A 20813-nucleotide genomic window follows, 5' to 3' on the forward strand; every position below is an offset into this window, starting at 1 on the left:
AAACATGATACTTCGTTAGTGTGTTCCAAGGTTATCAGGGCTTAGCATGACCTGGTGGTTAGGGTAACCGACTCGCAATTCTTTCATCTAGCATGCTCGTCCTTTCAGCCGTAGGATTATTATAATATGAGCAGCCCAAGAGTTGGCGGTGGGTGGTTTTGACTAGTTACTTACCTCTGGTCTATCACTAACAAAATTAGGGACGGCTAGCGCAGGTAGCCCTCGAGTAGCCTTGCGCGAAGTTCAAGAAAAACAAAAATCAAAACAGGTTTCGATTAAATTGATGATCGTCGGTGCAAGAAGCTAGAGTCTGTTTTATGAACCTGATTTGGGATAAATATGAACAGCATGCTTTGTAGATGAAGCTATAATGGTGGTGTGTTTATTTTCATGACCGTAAGCAAAACTACGCCTGTTCAGTGACTTGTAACGTGTATAACCCCTAAAAGAAAAAGTACTTAGTCCCCTCTGATTCGACTGCAACTCTGACTGTAGTATTAACTATATACATTATACAGTAAGGTTGTAAGTCGGCAAACCCAATTCAAGAAACACTTGTACATTACACTCTAAGATTGTAAGACGGCCCCACTTCAAAAACACTTACACATGTCCACTAAAATTCTAGAATAGCCCCACTTCAAACAACATTTACACATTATTGAATAATATAATAAGTCGCCACCACAACTTCAAGAAACATTTACACATTATTGACTAAGATAATAAGTCGCCACCACAACTTCAAGAAACATTTACACATTATTGACTAATATAATAAGTCGCCACCACAACTTCAAGAAACATTTACACATTATTGACTAAGATAATAAGTCGCCACCACAACTTCAAGAAACATTTACACATTATTGAATAATATAATAAGTCGCCACCACAACTTCAAGAAAACTTACCTTTTGTTTAGCTTTTTCTCAAGTTGCCGAAGTTGCAGTCGGGTCATGTCCAGCTCATGTCGAACTTTCCACAGTTGCGTGTCACACACTGGGTCATGACACCGGTGGTGTTTCAGTCTATCCTGGGCTTCAAAAACGGCCCCACGAAAGCTTAGAGATTTCCCCATGCTCTGCGACAATAAGAAATCCATTCATTACGACACGTTTGGAGATTGTGACTAATTTTACGAGAAAACTTATTATTGAAAACAGAAATATCTTAATTAGCCATGAAGAATATTAAAAGTGCCGGAAAAATTTCCGGATATTGTTGATGAACTTCCAGAATACAGATGAGCATCACGTGTCTAAATTGTAGATAAATCTCCAGAGACGCATTGGAAATCAAACGTCTCGTGTATGACTAGTGACTACAGTAACCGAGAGAACAATATTCTCCAATTCAAGTTAATGATACCAATATCTTTTAAAGTGAAACGAAATGAATGTTTAGGCAAAGACTGAACTAAACTTACCAAACTTAGAAGAGCAAAACAACCCCCAGAGTCAGTTTTGGCTAGGTGCTTCCTGAGGTACTTAAAGTATATGTGCTCCACCCCCAACAAGAGAACTGTGAACAGGACACCACAGCCAAGGAGGAGGAAGGCACTCATAAACTGGTTGACGTCCAGGGGATTAGTCGCATTTCTTTTATTTTTCTTTGGTTTGCAAGCCCCCTGTAGCCAAAATCTTTGTAGACGCTCTAGGTCTCCTGACCAAAAGGAAAGAAGGACAAATTAGTTTCAAAAATGAATGGAAGACCAGCTAGTTTTCAAAAAGGAACGGAAGACAAGTCAGTTTCAAAAGAACGGAGGACAAAGTAGTTTCAAAGGAAAGGAGGACAAGTTAGTTTGAAAAGAACGGAGAACAAGTTAGTTTCCAAAGAAAGGAGGACTAGCTAGTTTCAAAAATGAATGGAGGACCAGCTAGTTTTCAAAAAGGAATGGAAGACAAGTCAGTTTCAAAGGAAAGGAGGACAAGTTAGTTTGAAAAGAACGGAGAACAAGTTAGTTTCCAAGGAAAGGAGGACTAGCTAGTTTAAAAAATAATGGAGGACAAGTCAGTTTCAAAGGAAAGGATGAAAAGTTAGTTTCAAAAATGAATGGAGGACCAGCTAGTTTTCAAAAAGGAATGGAAGAGTAGTCAGTTTCAAAAGAACGGAGGACAAAGTAGTTTCCAAGGAAAGGAGGACAAGTTAGTTTTGAAAAGAACGGAGAACAAGTTAGTTTCCAAGGAAAGGAGGACTAGCTAGTTTCAAAAAGAAAGCATCCACGATATATGTTTCGGAATAACAGCCAAAATCAATATGTATTCAAATTTTGGTGGTTGCCTCAGCCCGAGGTAAGAATATATAGAATTTAATTTGATAAATACCAAGTCCTGGTTTTGAGGGCAAGATTATAACAGCTGACAGAAAACAAAAACTTTAAAACAACTGTTTATGTTATCTGAATATACGGAACTAAATTTTCTTCCTTTCCTTTTTGGTCCTCCTTTCCTTTTCCGAAACTAGCTTTTCTTCCTTTCTTTCGAAACTAATTTGTCCTCCATTCCTTTTTGAAATTAACTGGTCATCCTTTCACTTTTTGAAACTAATTTTTCCTCCTTTCCTTTGAAACTTACTTGTCTTCCAGGTTTCCATATAATGAAAATAAAAAAGAGCAGTTTTTGTGTTGTTGTCATCCTCAACCCCCCAAAAGAACATATATCGTAGATGCTGTTTCCATATAATGAAAATAAAAAAGAGCAGTTTTTGTGTTGTTGTCATCCTCAACCCCCCCAAAAGAACATATATCGTAGATGCTGTTTCCATATAATGAAAATTAAAAAGAGCAGTTTTTGTATTGTTGTCATCCTCAACTCCCCAAAAGAACATATATCGTAGATGCTGTTTCCATATAATGAAAATAAAAAGAGCAGTTTTTGTATTGTTGTCATCCTCAACCCCCCAAAAGAAAAATCAAGAAAAAGAATTCTTACACATTGAACCGCTTGCTTCGCTGAATAATCGGTGATTTGTTTAGTGCTGAGCACAATGGGCCATCTGTGCTTTGCCAACATAAGGGATTCAACCTCGAATTTTAGTGTTATAAGCTCCCTAGATAACTGAAGAGTCACTAGAGTGCTAGATTATAATGAACGACAACATTTTAATAGTAGTAGAAATATAGGATAGGACTGGTTTATTATTTAAAGTCTTTTTTTTAATGAAAAAAAAAGTATTTCGTTTCTATTTGCCATGTTTTTCTATCAATAGCATGTATGTTTTCATAGTTAAGTATCGTTACAATCAAACATTCGAAGTATTGAAATACTTGTTAAAACTGCTGTACAATGAAAGTAATGTTTTGTTTTCAGACAGAAGAACGTGCGCGAAATTGGAAGATTCGTGGTTTACAAATCGACTATTTTTCTTTAGAAATATGCTACGTGCACTTGTTCTGACTTTTAGGAGTTCAAATAATGAGGTTAAAGTTCAAATTGTGGTATAAGTTGTTTGTTCAGATATATTTGTAGTGAGACATATTTTTCACTATATAGGGGCCACATTCTGGGCCCAAGATAAAACTATTATTCAGGTTTCTGGGCTTATTTTTGGAACTTTTTAATGCAGGTGTGTATTCAAGTTTCTGGGCGTATCTTAGCACTTTTTAATGTCAGTTCGTATTCAGGTTTCTGGGGCCTGCTTTTAGCACTTTCTAATGTAAGTGTGTATTCAGGTTTCTGAGCCTATTTTTAGAACTTTCCAATGTCAGTGTATTCAGGTTTCTGGGCCTATCTTAGCACTTTCTAATGCAGGTATTAGTTTCTACTCTAGTTTCGAGAAGAACTATTGTCACACCTGCATTAGAAAGTGCTAAGATAGGCCCAGAAACTCGAATACACACCTGCATTAGAAAGTGCTAAGATATGCCCAGAAACTCGAATACACACCTGCATTAGAAAGTGCTAAGATATGCCCAGAAACTCGAATACACACCTGCGTTAGAAAGTGCTAAGATAGGCCCAGAAACTCGAATACACACGTGCATTAGAAAGTAGGTTTCGAAACCTGAATACGAACTGACACTACAAAGAACCATAAGTAGGCCCTAAACCTGAATACACAATGAATCCTGAAAAATGATCTTGCATTCCTTACCATTTTCTCTGTAGTGTATCATCCATTTGTTAAACATACTTAAATACTTGGAAGTTTTGGGTAGAGCAAAACCATAGCCAGTGGTGGCATACCACGTGCCAACAGTTAACAAACGACATTCATTGTCTTGTCCTGCTAGGTATTCCAAGACAGTGGCGTCATAGATGAAGGCGTCTAGTTCCCTATATTAAAAAAAGAGAAGTTTAATAATAACCATAGCAACTAAATACTGTATCGACATTTCTAATTCTCGAATACATAACTGATTATCTAATAATTATAAGTCGAACAAAACTTAAAGTAAACGAGATGACTCAAAACGTTGTATTAAAACCCACCAACTTATTTATTAACTTATGTTATTATCCTTTTGATTGTTTGTTATTAAACACAAAGATATACGATGGGCTATCTGCGCTGTGCCCACCACGAGTATCGAAACCCGTGTATACGAGCTCTCACACTGACCTCTGAACTATTAAGGGCTATCCTATTCATACCCTAAGTACATGAAACAAAGTTGTTTTTTTTAAATAAATCCTCGAGCTCAGTCAAATGTTATCTAAATAAACACGATACCGTGAGTATACTTTAATGGTTATTAGTTTTCAGCTCTAACATACACAATGGGCTATCTACACTCTGTCCACCGAGGGAAATCGAAACTGATTTTAGCGTTGTAAGTCCGTAAACTTACTTTTGACCCACTGCAGGACATAGTGTAATGCACGTTGGTCGTTATTTCGCTCAGTGACCATCGCACCATGATTACACTACAACAAATATATAGGAATATTTAGTTAACAACTAGCTAAGTTTAAGATACTGTTGTTCTTTGACAGAAATAGTTCAAAGACAACTGAGCTGTAAAAAATACAATATTAGATTATTGTGTTCTAGGTGTCTGTTGAAAATCTTACAATATTAGATTATTGTGTTCTAGGTGTCTGTTGAAAATCTTACAATATTATATTATTGTGTTCTAGGTGTCTGTTGAAAATCTTACAATATTATATTATTGTGTTCTAAGTGTCTGTTGAAAATCTTACAATATTATATTATTGTGTTCTAAGTGTCAGTTAGATATATATTTTTTACCAAGATTCTCCCAAACAAATAGATATTGAAATTACTGAAATTAAAATAAGTCCTACTATTTTCATGTATAAATTATGTTAAACAGTTTTAGAAAAAGACGCTAATTGGTATATTTAGGAGTACAAAGTACTGATACAGATGAGGTGGTAAAAAATAAAAACGGGCATACCATGTTTATTTCTGGTTTAAAACTTAAAATAATGACTTGTATTATTATTTGTAGAGTAGACATTTAAAAGAACGATTTGTCTTATTATCCATTGTGTAAAAACTTAAAATAAAGATTCATTTTATTATCTGTAGTGTGAAAACTTACATTAACGATTTGTCTTATTATATGTAGTATATATTATATATATATAGTATATATTATATGTAGTACCTAAACGTTATGTTGTAGCCTTCATTCTGTTTAAGGTACCTAAACGTTACGTTGTAGCCTGCATTCTGTTCAAGGTACCTAAACGTTATGTTGTAGCCTGCATATTATTCAAGGTACCTAAACGTTATGTTGTAGCCTGCATATTGTTCAAGGTATCCAAACGTTAGGTAGTAGCCTGCGTATCGTTGTTTTGCTACTACATGAGCATTGTTTATTTTATATACATCAATAAATTATGTTCATTTCACGTGTGCTGATTTCAAGCAATGTTAAAGTATTGTTCTTTTTATAAGACAGGATATGAAGGCACCCAACATCAAGAAGATAATTCACGCACCTATTGTCTTGCAGAAGAGTGAGCCAGTAACACATTGAAGTAATTAACGCAGAACAAAAGACGTTTATCATCAGCATGACACAATGTTGTATTGCATATTATCTACAGAGTTGGTTCTGTAGCCGAGCAACGGAGCGAAATAACAGAGGTCAATGATATATACAATAGTGTTTGTTGCTTAGAAACACCTTTCAGTAATCTTCAGTTCTGTTCCTTTCTTCAACCGACAGAATCATTTTCTTATAGGTATTGGGATATTAAGTACGTACTAATGAAACAACCTAATGGATTTAATAATGACAAGCTAGAAATATTGGTAGATGAACATTTATTCACATTACAGTTGATTTAATAAGTGCAAATTTATTGATATGTCTTTTTGAACTAACTCTGAGATATTCGGAAACAATGTATAGGTAATTCCAGTATGTTACTGAAAATAGACTAATAAGAAAGTGCCTGTCTTCTTAAATCATGTATCATTACCATTATAAATAACCACCAATACTTTAAAAACAATGTGAAAATACGATTATAAATAACCACCAATACTTTAAAAACAAGGTGAAAATACGATTATAAATAACCACCAATACTTTAAAAACAAGGTAAGAATACTATTATAAATAATCAACAATACTTTAAAACAATATAAGAATACTATTATAAATAATCAACAATACTTTAAAAACAAGGTAAGAATACTATTATAAATAATCAACAATACTTTAAAAACAAGGTAAGAATACTATTATAAATAACCAACAATACTTTAAAAACAAGGTAAGAATACTATTATAAATAACCAACAATACTTTAAAAACGATAGTAAGAAATATTGGCGTATAACCTGATAAGTTAAGAACGAATGTATAGCTTCATAAAAATATACTGTCCTAATAATTATTGTGTAAGAAGTGACAAAACACAGCGATCTATCTAAGCCAAATAACTTTAATATGAACGTAAGCTTTTGGCTTACTTATGGAATGATAGTTTACAAATATAGGTTTCAGTTTGGTTTTTAATATGAAGTTGTGATACGTTACTCATTAGAATGATAAGGAAAAAAAGGAGGAAACCTTTTTTTTTGCTATCTGTCAGTTTTATATTGATTTTTTAAAACATAGTTGGCAGGTGGTCTAAACTAAGCATTTTTCTTTGTCTTCATAGTTGAGTGATATGGGTTTTCTATACATATATTAGTTGATATATTCGTTTTTCCTGGTCCATGTTGCATACATGAATTTAGGCTTAGCAACAATCAATAAAAACTATATGAATGAATAGATTTCGTTAAAAGAATAGTAAACACAGTTATATGTATGATTAATGAAAATGGTGAAAATCCCCCATTCAATGTTTATTATAAAACTTTTGAGGCACTTAAAAACTACAGTTATTATGATGAAATTGTAAAGTTGGAGCTCCTTCATTCGGAATCTGCACCACGACTACTTTTTTAATCACCGCTCTTGTTTATTGCTACACGATGGGCTATGCATGTTGTGCCCCCCCCCCACGGGTATCTAAACCCGGTTTTTAGCGCTATAAGCCCTCAGACTTATCGTTGAGCCACTGGGGCAGGCACAACTGTTCTATTAATCCGTTTGATTGCTCTTCACAGCTATTAATGTCCTTATTAAATTTTTAGTTGTTTACTAGAAAAAGCAATTCTAAAGCAAAGTCAGTTATTTTAAAAGTTATATTAATATCTACCAGAAATATCTATCTTATAAACAGATTTCAAGTCTCAAGAGAAAATAAAGTAGAGAGACCAAGATCGATTAAAAAAAAAAAAAACAATTTCGCAAAATAAAAGTTCACTCGGAACTTTTGTAATGTATTTATATAAAGGAAGAATAATAGATAAACATATATACTCCCCCCCCCCCCACACACACACACACCCAGCGGCTCAGCGGTAAATGTGAGAGCACACACAGCTGAAAACCGAGTTTTGTTGCTCGTAGTGAGAAAAGCACAGATACCCCATAGTGTAGCTTTAGGCTTAACAACAAACAAATAGAAATATTTATCATGTATACAAACATTTGAAAGCTGTGATTCAAAAAGATTCCCTTACTAAAACATACGAAACTACGTAAAATACATAAATACATTTTACCGTAAGAGAAATATAGTATCTATAAAAATGTACATATATATATAGTAATATAATATCTAAAGATATATACATATATATCATACCCTTTCTTCACTGCTTTAACACCTTCTGTTACTGACGAGCGGTTGAAAGGTTTCATATAATTGTGCATTTCAGGTTTATTATTCTTCAGGACTGCTTCTGTATTACCGTCAGGAATAGTGCCAAAACGAAACGGCGGATCCGACAACCAGGGGTTGCTTACCTAAAACAGAGGATGAAGTTTCTGAAGATGAAAGAATATACACTGGCACTTACTATCTATCAGTCCATAGACACTTACTATTTATCAGTCCATTGACACTTACTCTATATCAGTCCACAGTAAGTGTCAATGGACTGATAGATAGTAAGTGTCAAAAGTGTCAGTGGACTGATAGATTAGTACTGATAGATAGTAAGTGTCAGTGGACTGATAGACAACTGACACTTACTATCTATCAGTCCATTGACACTTACTATCTATCAGTCCATTGATACTTACTATCTATCAGTCATTATTTGCACCATCTTCAAATATATTTTATTTTATTATTTTTTTGGAAGATAACATTAAAAAGATAACCAAGTTTTATTGGAAGAGTGAAACGTTATGTTTGCTTCTTGAGTCCAGTAGTACTCAAAGTGTATCGATTGTTGGTAGTGTGTAATAGATTACGTAACTGATTACATCCAGGAGAATAAACAGAAATAGTATATTAGATAAGGAATCTCAAAGCTGCCAAAATAAAATGACTGAACCAAACTTGACAAGGATCATAATTATGTTTATTATGACCTTACACAGTGAGACAACAACACTACACAGTATAGTTGTACGGGTTGGTGATAGTGTGAAACGTTCCTTGGCACACTGATTGACTGATGTGGCGATAAAGATTCGATTTGGACTTGGCACGTTGGTTGACTACTCTGGCGACAAAGGCTGGACTTGGACTTGATACGTTGGTTGACTACTGTGGCGACAAAGAATGGACTTGGTTCGTTGGTTGACAACTTTGGTGACAAAGAATGGGCTTGGTTCGTTGGTTGACTACTTTAGTGACAAAGAATGGACTTGGTTCGTTGGTTGACTACTTTGGTGACAAAGAATGGGCTTGGTTCGTTGGTTGACTACTTTAGTGACAAAGAATGGACTTGGTTCGTTGGTTGACTACTTTGGTGACAAAGAATGGGCTTGATGCGTCGGTTTGTTTGGTGTGGCAACAGAAATTGGACTTGGTTCGTTGGTTGACTACATTGGTGACAAAGAATGGGCTTGATGCGTTGGTTTGTTTGGTGTGGCAACAGAAATTGGACTTGTACAAGCAAGGTTCGACTTCTACTTGAGAAAGATTAAAGGAATTTCGCTGATCACAAAGATAGAACAGAGGCGAAGTAGATAAGATTCAGACGTACACTTAGGTGAGACCTAGAAGGAGAACTAAAATAAAAACGTATTACCAACAAATTCCCATCCAGGCCAACAGAAAATCAAAATGAGATTCAGTAACCTCATTATAGGACCAAACGGAACTTAAAAGGTGGAGCTTGAATGAAATACTTCACCAACTGTCCCTGGTGACCAAGAGCAGGACAGATATTAAAGGCTAGATGCCGCTAAAAGCAGTCACCCAGAAGATATTGAACAGCACTCTATTTAATAACCTTTGCGTTAAAGTTACAACAGCAATAAGTATTTAAACAAGTTGGCTGTAAATATACATGTACTAGTTCCTGATGTGTAAACTCTAAGTAAAGAGACAACAAACATTTGGATACACAGACATAAATGTGTGTGTAAAGCATGAATTATAGGCTCGAATGAAATGAAAATATATAAAGTACAAGAAGTGAAAGTCGTTCAAGTGAGAATAAGACACCAAAGATATAAGTAACAAGAAGTGGAAGCCGTTCAAGTGAGAATAAGACACCAAAGATATAAATTACAAGAAGTGGAAGCTGTTCAAGTGAGAATAAGACATCAAAGATATAGTTTACAAGAAGTGGAAGCTGTTCAAGTGAGGATAAGACATCAAAGATATAATTTACAAGAAGTGGAAGCTGTTCAAGTGAGAATAAGACACCAAAGATATAAGTAACAAGAAGTGGAAGCTGTTCAAGTGAGGATAAGATACCAAAGATATAATTTACAAGAAGTGGAAGCTGTTCAAGTGAGAATAAGACACCAAAGATATAATTTACAAGAAGTGGAAGCTGTTCAAGTGAGAATTAGACACCAAAGATATAAGTAACAAGAAATGGAAGCAGTTCAAGTGAGGATAAGACATCAAAGATATAATTTACAAGAAATGGAAGCTGTTCAAGTGAGGATAAGACATCAAAGGTATAAGTAACAAGAAATGGAAACTGTTCAAGTGAGAATAAGACGTAGAAAACAATTTTAACAGGAAGATGAAGATGTTTCAGTAAGAATGAAACATATTTACGAGCAAAGACTCTGGTTTTTATCTGTCGTTTGACCATTGTTTGTAGAGAGGACTTTGATATTCTTGGCCACTGTTTGTAGAGGGGACTTTGATGATTCTTGACAACTTTTTGTAGAGGGGACTTTGATGATTCTTGGCCATTGTTTGTAGAGGGGACTGTTGCCGACTCCTGTCAGGAAATAAACATTTCAACGAAATTCTTTTCTTTTTTTATAGATACCTACATTTGGCTTTAAAATGGGATCATTGTATAGACAGTAAAATAGGGTAACTTTCGCAACGCGTAGGTTCAAACTCCTAACTTGACGTTGAAGTTTGGTTTACTCTCAAAGATGTATGAATACGTAAAACATTGTTTATTACTCATTCGTTCATACGGTTTGTTTTACTGAAGATACATGATTGATAAATATGAAATTACGTTTATAAACATGTTAGTGTTTTTAATGTTCCAGAATGTGAACAACTTTAACATGCACAAACAAACAGCCCACATATTAACTGATATTCCATTGTTCATAAAACATTCTTACATTCCTAACCCTAAAAAAACATGGGGTAGTTTTTGTCTTTTAGAACAGTTTGTGGTCGATTCCATAAGAAAGGTTGTTATTAGTAGAGCCTTACAGCTTAGTCGCAAAAATATATTAAATCCGAAAAATATATATATGAACGGTCGATAACGAATTAAAAAATAGATTAAAATAAATAGTAACGTGCATAACTATTGTTGTAAGGAACAGTTTATCTTAATTGTATGTTACTCAAATGTGCTAACAAAATACTGTTCAATAATGAAGTAATATATATGGAGAAATAAAATATAAGTAAATTTAATATTTTATTATCAAGTATATTAAGGATTATTATTATTTTTTTTGTTTGGTCCATGCCGACTTTCTCTCCTTACGTGAGATAACTACGAGTTTGGGTAAACCGCGAGGGGAAAAAAATTCTGCAATATGAATACTAAACATTCCAAAAACAAAACTCAAAACAGTTGAAGTAAATTTTTAGTTCCAAGTTAAAATTTTTCTTCTTTATAATTTACAAACATGTTTTTTTTTATATTGTCCTTACTACATATATGTTTCTTACACAGTCGCGAAGAAGGATAATAACCAACATTTTTAAAACACGGTGTATTTCTTTACTAATTCACTTATTATAAAATCCAACATATTTAATTACATACTGAACTTGGTAATTTGTGGAAAATTATTTTGTCTCTAGATTGCTTGATACAAATGTTGGTGCTACAGTTTAGGAAGGACGAATGCGATAATTCCTTTCAAATGTTTACAGTTGGTGTGTGACACCAATACTTACATTCAGTCAATGAGGCGACCTCTATAATTACAATATTAAGTATGTAGTAAATATTCTATTTTAAAACAGGCCCTATACAAGTGTGAAGGCAGTTAGAGCACTTGAACAAAATTGAACTTACACCTAGTGGATTAATTAGGAAATGAGATACACTCCTATATCACCATATTCATGTGTTGTTTTCTGTTCCGAGTGCATTAACTTGTGTTTAAATATGGCTGTTTTATCACGTCTATAAAACTCGCTTTACTACAGATACGTGTTTGTGCAAACAAAACGGCATCGTAAAGAGAGCTGTGGATTTAAAAGGGGAAGAGGGAATAGCCTAACAACATATATCTATTTTCATAGATGTTAGCAAAACGTGATCGAAATGCGTTTCATTAAGGATGGGGTAAAATGATTTTGGTATTATTCATTGAGATGTCTTCGTTTTTCTAGCCCGGCGGTTAAGGCACTCGACTCGCAATCTGAGGGTCGCGGGTTCGAATCCCTGTCACACCAAACATGCTCGCCCTTTCAGCCGTAGGGGCGTTATAATGTGACGGTCAATCCCACTATTCGTTGGTAAAAGAGTAGCCCAAGAGTTGACGGTGGGTGGTGATGACTAGCTGCCTTCCCTCTAGTCTTACACTGCTAAATTAGGGACGGCTAGCGCAGATAGCCCTCGTGTAGCTTTGCGCGAAATTCAAAAACAAACAAACAATCGTTTTTCTATTACGAGGAAATAATCAGTGGACGTTGAAAGCTGCCATTATATATACTGTATCGAAAGTCATATTGACATTCACAATGGGGTTTTTTTTCTCAGTTGTTGATCGTAGAACCGCCTTAATATTTTTCCTTTAACAAGTTTATTTAAATCATTAATGCAGACCATATAAGTCGTTTAAGGTCTGTAGGTCTTCTGTAGTTTACGGGCTTACAACGCTAAAATCAGTGGTTCGAGTCCCCACGGTGGACAGAGTGCAGACAGCCCATTGTTGAGCTTTGCAAGAAAACAAAAACAATAATTACATGCAGGGACAATTTAGTAAATATCAGAGGGACAACTTGGTAAATATCAGAGGAACAATTGGATAAATAACAGAGGGACAACTTGGTAAATATCAGAGGGGCAATTGGATAAATAACAGAGGGACAACTTGGTAAATATCAGAGGGGCAATTTAGTAAATATCAGAGGGACAACTTGGTAAATATCAGAGGGACAATTGGATAAATAACAGAGTTTGTGAAATTCCGAAATGATAGTTTCATGGTTGTGGCGAAACATTTTGAACGTTCCACAAACATTATTAAATGAAAGTGTTTCATTATTTTTTTTTATCGTTGATAAATCATCAGAGGAAAACAAATCATCATTGTGTTTTGGTCAATTAAGTGATTTGCTAAGCGACTTTAGTGTCATCTGATAATCACTCAGTTCTGACTGAGAATGTCTCAACCATAACTAGTTTTCCCATTGACATGTTTTCTACATTAAGTTAATCTACCACTTACCACCCTAAGTAATGAAGAAATTCCCAAGAAGACCTCTACATAATAAGTAGGCCTAAATAGAATCGATAATGTCAATATATAAGCAGTTGCATGATGTTACGAAACGCCTACCACAAACTCGCTAAATAATAGATTTATCAAACAGATTTAACATTTATCGTTTCAGAAAACGAAAAAAGATAAAGGTAAGATGCTTCCACATGAAAAGGAAAGTTAAAATAAACCTAAAAATATTCAATACACTATTCAAAAGCAGTAGATGTGTACATTAAAGCAGATAAACTCTTTGTAGGGAAGGTACCAATATACAGTATTGTATATCATTATGAAACGGTTAACACACTGAGAATAAAAAATAGTATGGGATTATCGTCCCTCTACTGTATGAAAATGAAATTCACCAGATCACAGTCACGTGTTAATGATTTACACTGTGACTGTAACAGCGCTATACCAGAATAATGCCTATAAAAGTACAGGCAGTCATACTATTCCCAGCAGTAGTGTGGTGATTTCACTCATGGATCCAAGGAAACCAACGACACTTGACAATGTGCAGAAATCAAACCCTTAGCTGGTGAAGATTATTCTATGTCACAGATTAAAACAAAGTTTTATGTTTCGGTAGGAGCTGTTTGGAAACTCTAAAGAGAGTATGTGACATTAATAGTGTTGATAACAGAAGTATAGTGTGTGACATTAATAGTGTTGATAACAGAAGTAGAGTATGTGACATTAATAGTGTTGATAACAGAAGTAGAGTCTGTGACATTAGCATTGTTGATAACAGAAGTAGAGTACGTGATATTAATACCGAGGTTAATAGTAAATGATTTGTAGGCCTTTTCTCCAAACAAACATATATAATAAGTCAATCAAGTATTTAAAAATTATATAATATTTAGAGATTTGGTCAAACCTCCCTGATTCCCAAGAACAAACAATGTTGGTTATGGTTTAGATAGGAACTGAGGAGACCGAACAGCAACCGGTTAACTTGTCCGAGTTGTGCGGAGTAATACAAAACATTTGGAACTATATTTTACAATCAAACCTTGATAATATGATGAAAGCGTAAAATCAAAGTTGATTTCTCTGTTGAAAGCAAATACAAAATACTAGAGCGTTGTTCAACTTAATTGTTTTTTGTATTTCTGTAATGATGTAACTTCTGGATATTAAACAAATATGGTAACATCGATGTAACATTTTTTTTTAGGCTACATTTCGGGTTTTGTTTTGCCCACACATAGTTTCTGTCTACAAAAGATAAAATGAAATTATCATCTTAGATACAAATGTAATTTGAACAAACATGCTTGAAACCAACAATTGGCACTATTTTCAACAGTACGAAACACGTAATCATAATTGTTATAATAGAAACACTGTTCAACTATATAACAAAATAAAGAACAAACCATCATCGATCTCCATTTACTTATTCTTCTTCTTTGAAATGAATTTGCGCGAAATTCAAACAAACTATTATACAATATTTATTTGTTTGTTTTGTTTTTGAATTTCGTGCAAAGCTACACGAAGGCTATCTGCGCTAGCCGTCCCTAATTAGCAGTGAAAGACTAGAGGGAAGGCACCTAGTCATCACCACCCTCCGCCAACTCTTGGGCTACTCTTTACCAACGAATAGTGGGATTGACCGTAACATTATAAGGCCATCACGGCTGAAAGAGCGAACATGTTTGATGGGACAGGGATTCGAACCCGTGACCCTCAGATTGTGAGTCGAGTTCCTTAACCACCTGGCCATGCCGGGCTACAATATTCAACTTATCTGTTGTAAAAGAAATCTGCAAAGGACAGCGAGGTTTGTAAATTAGATTGTACGTCTTGACACACTTTCTGTGTAGATGTTTGGATTCCAAGACTAAACTTATACAGACTAAAGGTTCAGGACTCCATTGGAACTACGATTCCAGTTTCTTCAGATATATTTTGAAGTAGAGCCGGTAGTTTGTGAGACGTCATCAGTTTCAAACACTTATTCATTTTATTGTTAACGGTACCAGGAGATATGCTCAGATTCATTAGAATAACTTTTAGGGTCGGAAGATTCTCTTTCGAAACAAAACCTTCCCTTTGCACACAGGTGCAATATTGCGTTGGAATTGATTTTGGTGCCAGTTGCTTCTCTCTCCTGTGTAACATGTTTTCTTTCTATGAAGACTTCCTTCTTCAAAATGTTGTTTTCTTTGGCTATGCATCATAGAGTAGGCTAAATAACCAGGTTAAAAAAAAACCCTTGTAAGTACTTAAATGCTCAATCACACATTTTTGCTCCATGAATTTCTGCCACCCGAGTTCATGGTTTTCCACCAAGGCAATGAGAAACTAATCCATTGAAACAGAAACATAATAATTCTATAACATTTTGAAAGTTTGTTTCTATGGCAACAACATATGATCCAAACAGGAACGCCATTAAAATAATAAGAATACATTCTCCTCACAAAAAAAGTTTTTGTAAAATCAGAAAATCCTTAAGTGGTAATAGCATTACGTTACAGAAAACATTGGAGTCACAGCAAGATTTTTTTATTAAATAAGAGTTATAAGCTGAAGAATTTATCATTGGACTTGTAAAGCTGACCGAAATGTCTTAGATTATTGTATTAGGCTTCGTTCTGGAATCCAGCTCAACGACAGAAATGAGGTAATCCCTGAAGTCACGATGTCACAGAAGCAAACGACTTATGAAACAACACAGCATTCTCGAAAAATAACTGAATAAAACAGGAACTTGAAAATAGTGGATGTCTCACAGGAGCCGGCTTTGAAATAAAAACATTATTCCGCGAAAGAAAATAGTTCTAATTAACTTGTACATTTTAGTCCCATTATCTGACAAGATAACTACATATTCGATTATATGTATTTAATGTGAATCTAAAGCTATGAAGACGATATAAACATATATTTTGGACCTTATTTTGTGCTTTTGTTTGTTTTTGTTTCATATAGGAATTTACAGCAATTCAATGTAAAATATGTAAAATAGAGGTCGCCACTATGAAATAACAATGACTGCGACGGTTATTGTTTAACTAAGTTCCTTCTAATAGTGACTTACGTGATAATACTTTTTAACTACACGCATATATAACCTCCCATCTTTAATAAATAAGTACGCTTACACAACAGAAGTTAAGCCTTTCGTACTTCACCTGTTTTAGGGTTTAACACTCTGTGGCCAATAATACTTATTTTTTTTTTTTTACGGAGCCTTTAATAATATTTTACAAAATCAACTAATTAAAGAACAAACGGTAAAATATATTCCAAACAATGGTAAACGAACGTACTCGTTTATCATCAATTCCAGTCAAGTCGTAATACTCTTCCCTGGTGATCATGAACGCAGCTAAATTTGCTGTATACAATGCGAGGAAGACCACTGCAAACATTGCCCATACACTCGACATGAATTTCGCTGTGTACCCTCGGGGACAGTTAACGTTGACGCTAGCACCGAACAAAATAGCCCACACTAACCAGTAGGTACGAAACAGGGAAAACTTGTGATCTAGGAAAGGAAATCATAAAAAAAAATAAGAATTCGTATATTAATACATTCTGGTATCAATGTTTCATGTCTAAATAAATATCATGTAAAAATGTATAGTATTTTCATGTTATACATATTTACGACACTCGAAGGAGTCAGCCCTAAATCACTGAGCGAATTGTACATCGAACAAAGATACAGGCGTGAGTATTTAGTTGTAGAGTTCTGAATTTCTTTTTAAAATTCAAATACTAACCTGATGAAAACCGAAGATATACATATGGGCTGAATTAATAATAGTTACAGCAATAATAGATACAACATTATATAAAAACGTTTAAGAATTGTTTCACCGGATGTTGAATGCAATTAAAAAATAATTATATTAAAGGTGAAATATTTTTTTTTGAAATGTTTCATATCAACAACAAAATGGCTGACAATAAAATGGCCGCACGCAATAAAACCGATACTTTAAATTTAATTATTCACCGTCGACGGATCTGTGTCGCAGAAAACTTGTATCAAGAGCGATCTATTTATATTTTCTTTGTCCTCCAAAATACAATAAATAAGTAGAATTCTTATCGTCATATGGAACATCCCAAAACTAGCCATAAAAACACAACAAGAAAATCCTCTTTAGATATCAGTTATACTTCACGTTCTTCAGATACGAGACTAAATATGGAATGCTTCCCACTCAAGAGGTCTGACAGTAGCAACGTTTATAAAGTTTCATACTTTCTTTTTTGGCGGCAATATTTCGTATTGTTTAGATTGAAAACATTTATTTTACTTACGCTTGTATTAATATATTACAAAAATAGAATGTATAAAACAAGTCTTCACTCTTCTAAAATAAGAGAGAGAGAGAGGGGGGAGAGTAAAAAAAAAGAACAACCACTGAACTCTTTATCACGAGAGGACAAAAATTGATTTCAAAACGCTGTTCAAACGGAGGGTTCCTCTGGTTGCCATAGCGACCACAAGCCCTCGTTACATGGTGGGCTAACCGAGGGAATCGGAATCCGCTTCTGAATTTACTGGGCAAATACGTGTGTGATTGGTGTGTTATTTTCAGATGAGTTATATTAGGTTTCTACTTGTTTTTGATTTACACTGTTTTCATTGAAATGTTTTCTGTCGCTGTGTGACGCCAGTAGTAGAAATGATCTATCTTTTCTCGAGCTCAGTTGCAGGGGATAGTTTTCTTTTTTCATCACAACGGTTGAATTTTGGTTTTATTTACTCTCGAAACGGAACACTTTCGGGGACCCTGCGGAAATACATGTAGTTTATTTTTGTCCCAAAACAAAACTGAGTGCTAAAAAAAATTGGAATACAAAATATTCTTGCACATAAAATTATTCAATCGAATTATTCAGAGGTAATAAAATAATGAAATTGATGATTTAAAAGCTTACAGAGTCTATTTCGTAACATTAAACCAAACTTACGATTAGAACACATAATATAATTCAAACATAAGTCAGTAAAATAAATTGGAATACAAAATATTCTTGGACATAAGATTATTCAATCGAATTATTCAGAGGTAATAAAATAATGAAATTGATGATTTAAAAGCTTACAGAGTCTATATCGTAACATTAAGCGGAACTTACGATTAGAACACATAATATAATTCAAACATAAGTCAGTAAAAAACAGTAAAATAAAAAAAAATGTAAACGAAACAGAAAACAAAAAGCTATACTCTCTTCTTGGACGCCCAGCAGTGGTTCTATGGTAAGTCTGAAGGTTTAACCACCAAACAATTGAGTTTCGATACCCATGGTAGGCACAGCACATATTGTGTAGCTTTGTGCTTAATAACAAAACAAACTCTCCTTAAGAAGACCCGTTTGGGATAGTAGAAACGATTCAAATTAAAATGTTTCAGTTTTATTAGATTTTTTTTTTTAAATCAAAGTTCTCACCCTGACTTGAATCACAGTTTTTCAGATTAAGAGATTTAGAACTAAGACTCAATGTGTCGTAAAACTGGAGGAGGAGAGTATGTCTTGGAATTAAAACTCCCTTCCAACTCAGACGTGAACTTACAATATTTTCCTTGAATTTCATAATAATTTCAAATTTAAAAACAGGCAGCTACATAAAAATTTGAAACTGGCTTGTGTGGAAGATTTATTGAAACACAATTAGGCTTAACAACTAAATACGTTCAATGTTTCTAATAGCATCGTGTGAACGTAATGCTTCCTGTAAGTCATATATTAAAATTAATTAACATTTAGAAGTGACGAATTACGAGCAAGTGGGTATCAAGAAATTGTATGCCTTATTAATTTACTTACGATGTTTTTTCACTAAAATGATCCTAAATGAATAGAGTACATTCAGAATTAAGAACAAAAACACTTTTGTTTGGAAACCCTCACCTGCAGGGAGGACCGCCTTCATGTCATACCCGGATGGACTCATCCACTCAAAGGCAAATATGAATAAAGCCGCAAGTTGAATACTTACTAGAAGAATCAACAGCCAGGTGACTGTATCAAACGGTTCTAAAAAACAGACAGGATAAGGGTTGGTGAGGATATTAATAAAACCTTCATTATTCTAATAGACAGACATGATAAGGTTGGTGAGGATATTAATAAAACCTACCTTATTCTAATACACAGACAGGATAAGGGTTGGTGAGGATATTAATAAAACCTTCATTATTCTAATACACAGACAGGATAAGGGTTGGTGAGGATATTAATAAAACCTTCATTATTATAATAGACAGACACAACAAGGATTAGTGAGTATATTAATTAAACTTACATTATTATAATAAACAGAGACAAAGACGTATAATCACATTGATACTCTAAAGATTAATATGAAACCAATCTATCATTGACTTCACCACTTGGGACTGAGCCTGTGACAAGTGTCGAGTTGCACGATATTTCAAACGGGCAAACTAAGAAAAATACGTCAGTGGCATGAATGTTGCATAATACTCAAATGTTACATAAACATAGGCTTACTGCGGCGAATAAAGGAAACATTTTTAAAAACACCATCCGTTAAAACACTATTTTTTTTATTTTACAGATGTACAATCGTATTTCTCAAATGAGATAATACGAGTCCACGTCTGATATTAGATGATAAGACAGTCGAATATAAATCGTTCCGGTACGGAGCAGTTCTGGGCAATTGCGTGGTAAAGTAAAATATTCAATTTTTATCTGGAAGAAAAAAGCGGGAAAATGCCTTAAGCCTTAACACTGTACTAACTAAAAGTATTTAACCATTCGGTTTCCTGATTCAAGTAGTTGGTTAATCTCTAAGCCTTATGGTACAAGATACTCAGGTTATTCTATTGATACTATTTTAAGTTATTTTAGCCAAAGCTACAGAATGGACTATCTGCGCTTTGTCTACCGCAGATAATCTATCTCCAGAATTTAACATTTTAAATTCGTAAACTTACCGCTGACCCACCAGGGGACAACAAATTTTGAAATTACAATAATCACTGGAAGAACTTAAATTAAAATATTATTAAACAACATATCGTTGTGTGTTGAAAAGTGATCAGAAATTAACTGAATATGATCTTGTCTCCAATGAAAATCATAATTAATAATGAAGTGAGATTTGCGTTCGAAATATCTGTTGTCTAAGTTGTATTCGTGATGAACCCTAACGATTGGCTAAATCAGGAGAATTATGTAGGTGGATTTCTACGTGGTGTGTACAGAGATAAAAAAAAACACAGCTGTGATCATTAAAAGTTGAAGCACAAAAATCATCGTATTCCATGGAACATTTGAGGGGTCTTGACATGAAATAATCGTATTCCAAGGAACACTTTAGATGGTTTTGATATGAAATAATCGTATTCCAAGGAATGCTTTAAATGGTTTTGATATGAAATAATCGTATTCCAAGGAACACTTTAGATCGTTTTGATATGATATA

At 34.2% G+C, this 20813-nt stretch overlaps 1 protein-coding gene across 2 annotated transcripts in view; it reads right to left on the reverse strand.

Moving 5' to 3' along the window:
- The window catches only part of LOC106472519 (glutamate receptor ionotropic, NMDA 2B-like), a 44288-nt gene that overhangs the window by 3499 nt on the left and 19976 nt on the right, over positions 1–20813 (reverse strand). For both annotated transcript variants that reach the window (XM_022401093.1, XM_022401091.1), the window contains exons 8-13: positions 19271–19396; positions 16663–16883; positions 8124–8284; positions 4096–4277; positions 1430–1665; positions 915–1084 (exon numbers count right to left, since the gene is read on the reverse strand). In XM_022401093.1, the coding sequence (XP_022256801.1) occupies positions 915–1084; positions 1430–1665; positions 4096–4277; positions 8124–8284; positions 16663–16883; positions 19271–19396 (1096 nt within the window). The remainder of the gene's footprint in view (positions 1–914; positions 1085–1429; positions 1666–4095; positions 4278–8123; positions 8285–16662; positions 16884–19270; positions 19397–20813) is intronic.

Source organism: Limulus polyphemus, unplaced genomic scaffold, assembly GCF_000517525.1.
Source record: "Limulus polyphemus unplaced genomic scaffold, Limulus_polyphemus-2.1.2 Scaffold5400, whole genome shotgun sequence".
In the NCBI taxonomy this organism is placed as follows: domain Eukaryota; kingdom Metazoa; phylum Arthropoda; class Merostomata; order Xiphosura; family Limulidae; genus Limulus; species Limulus polyphemus.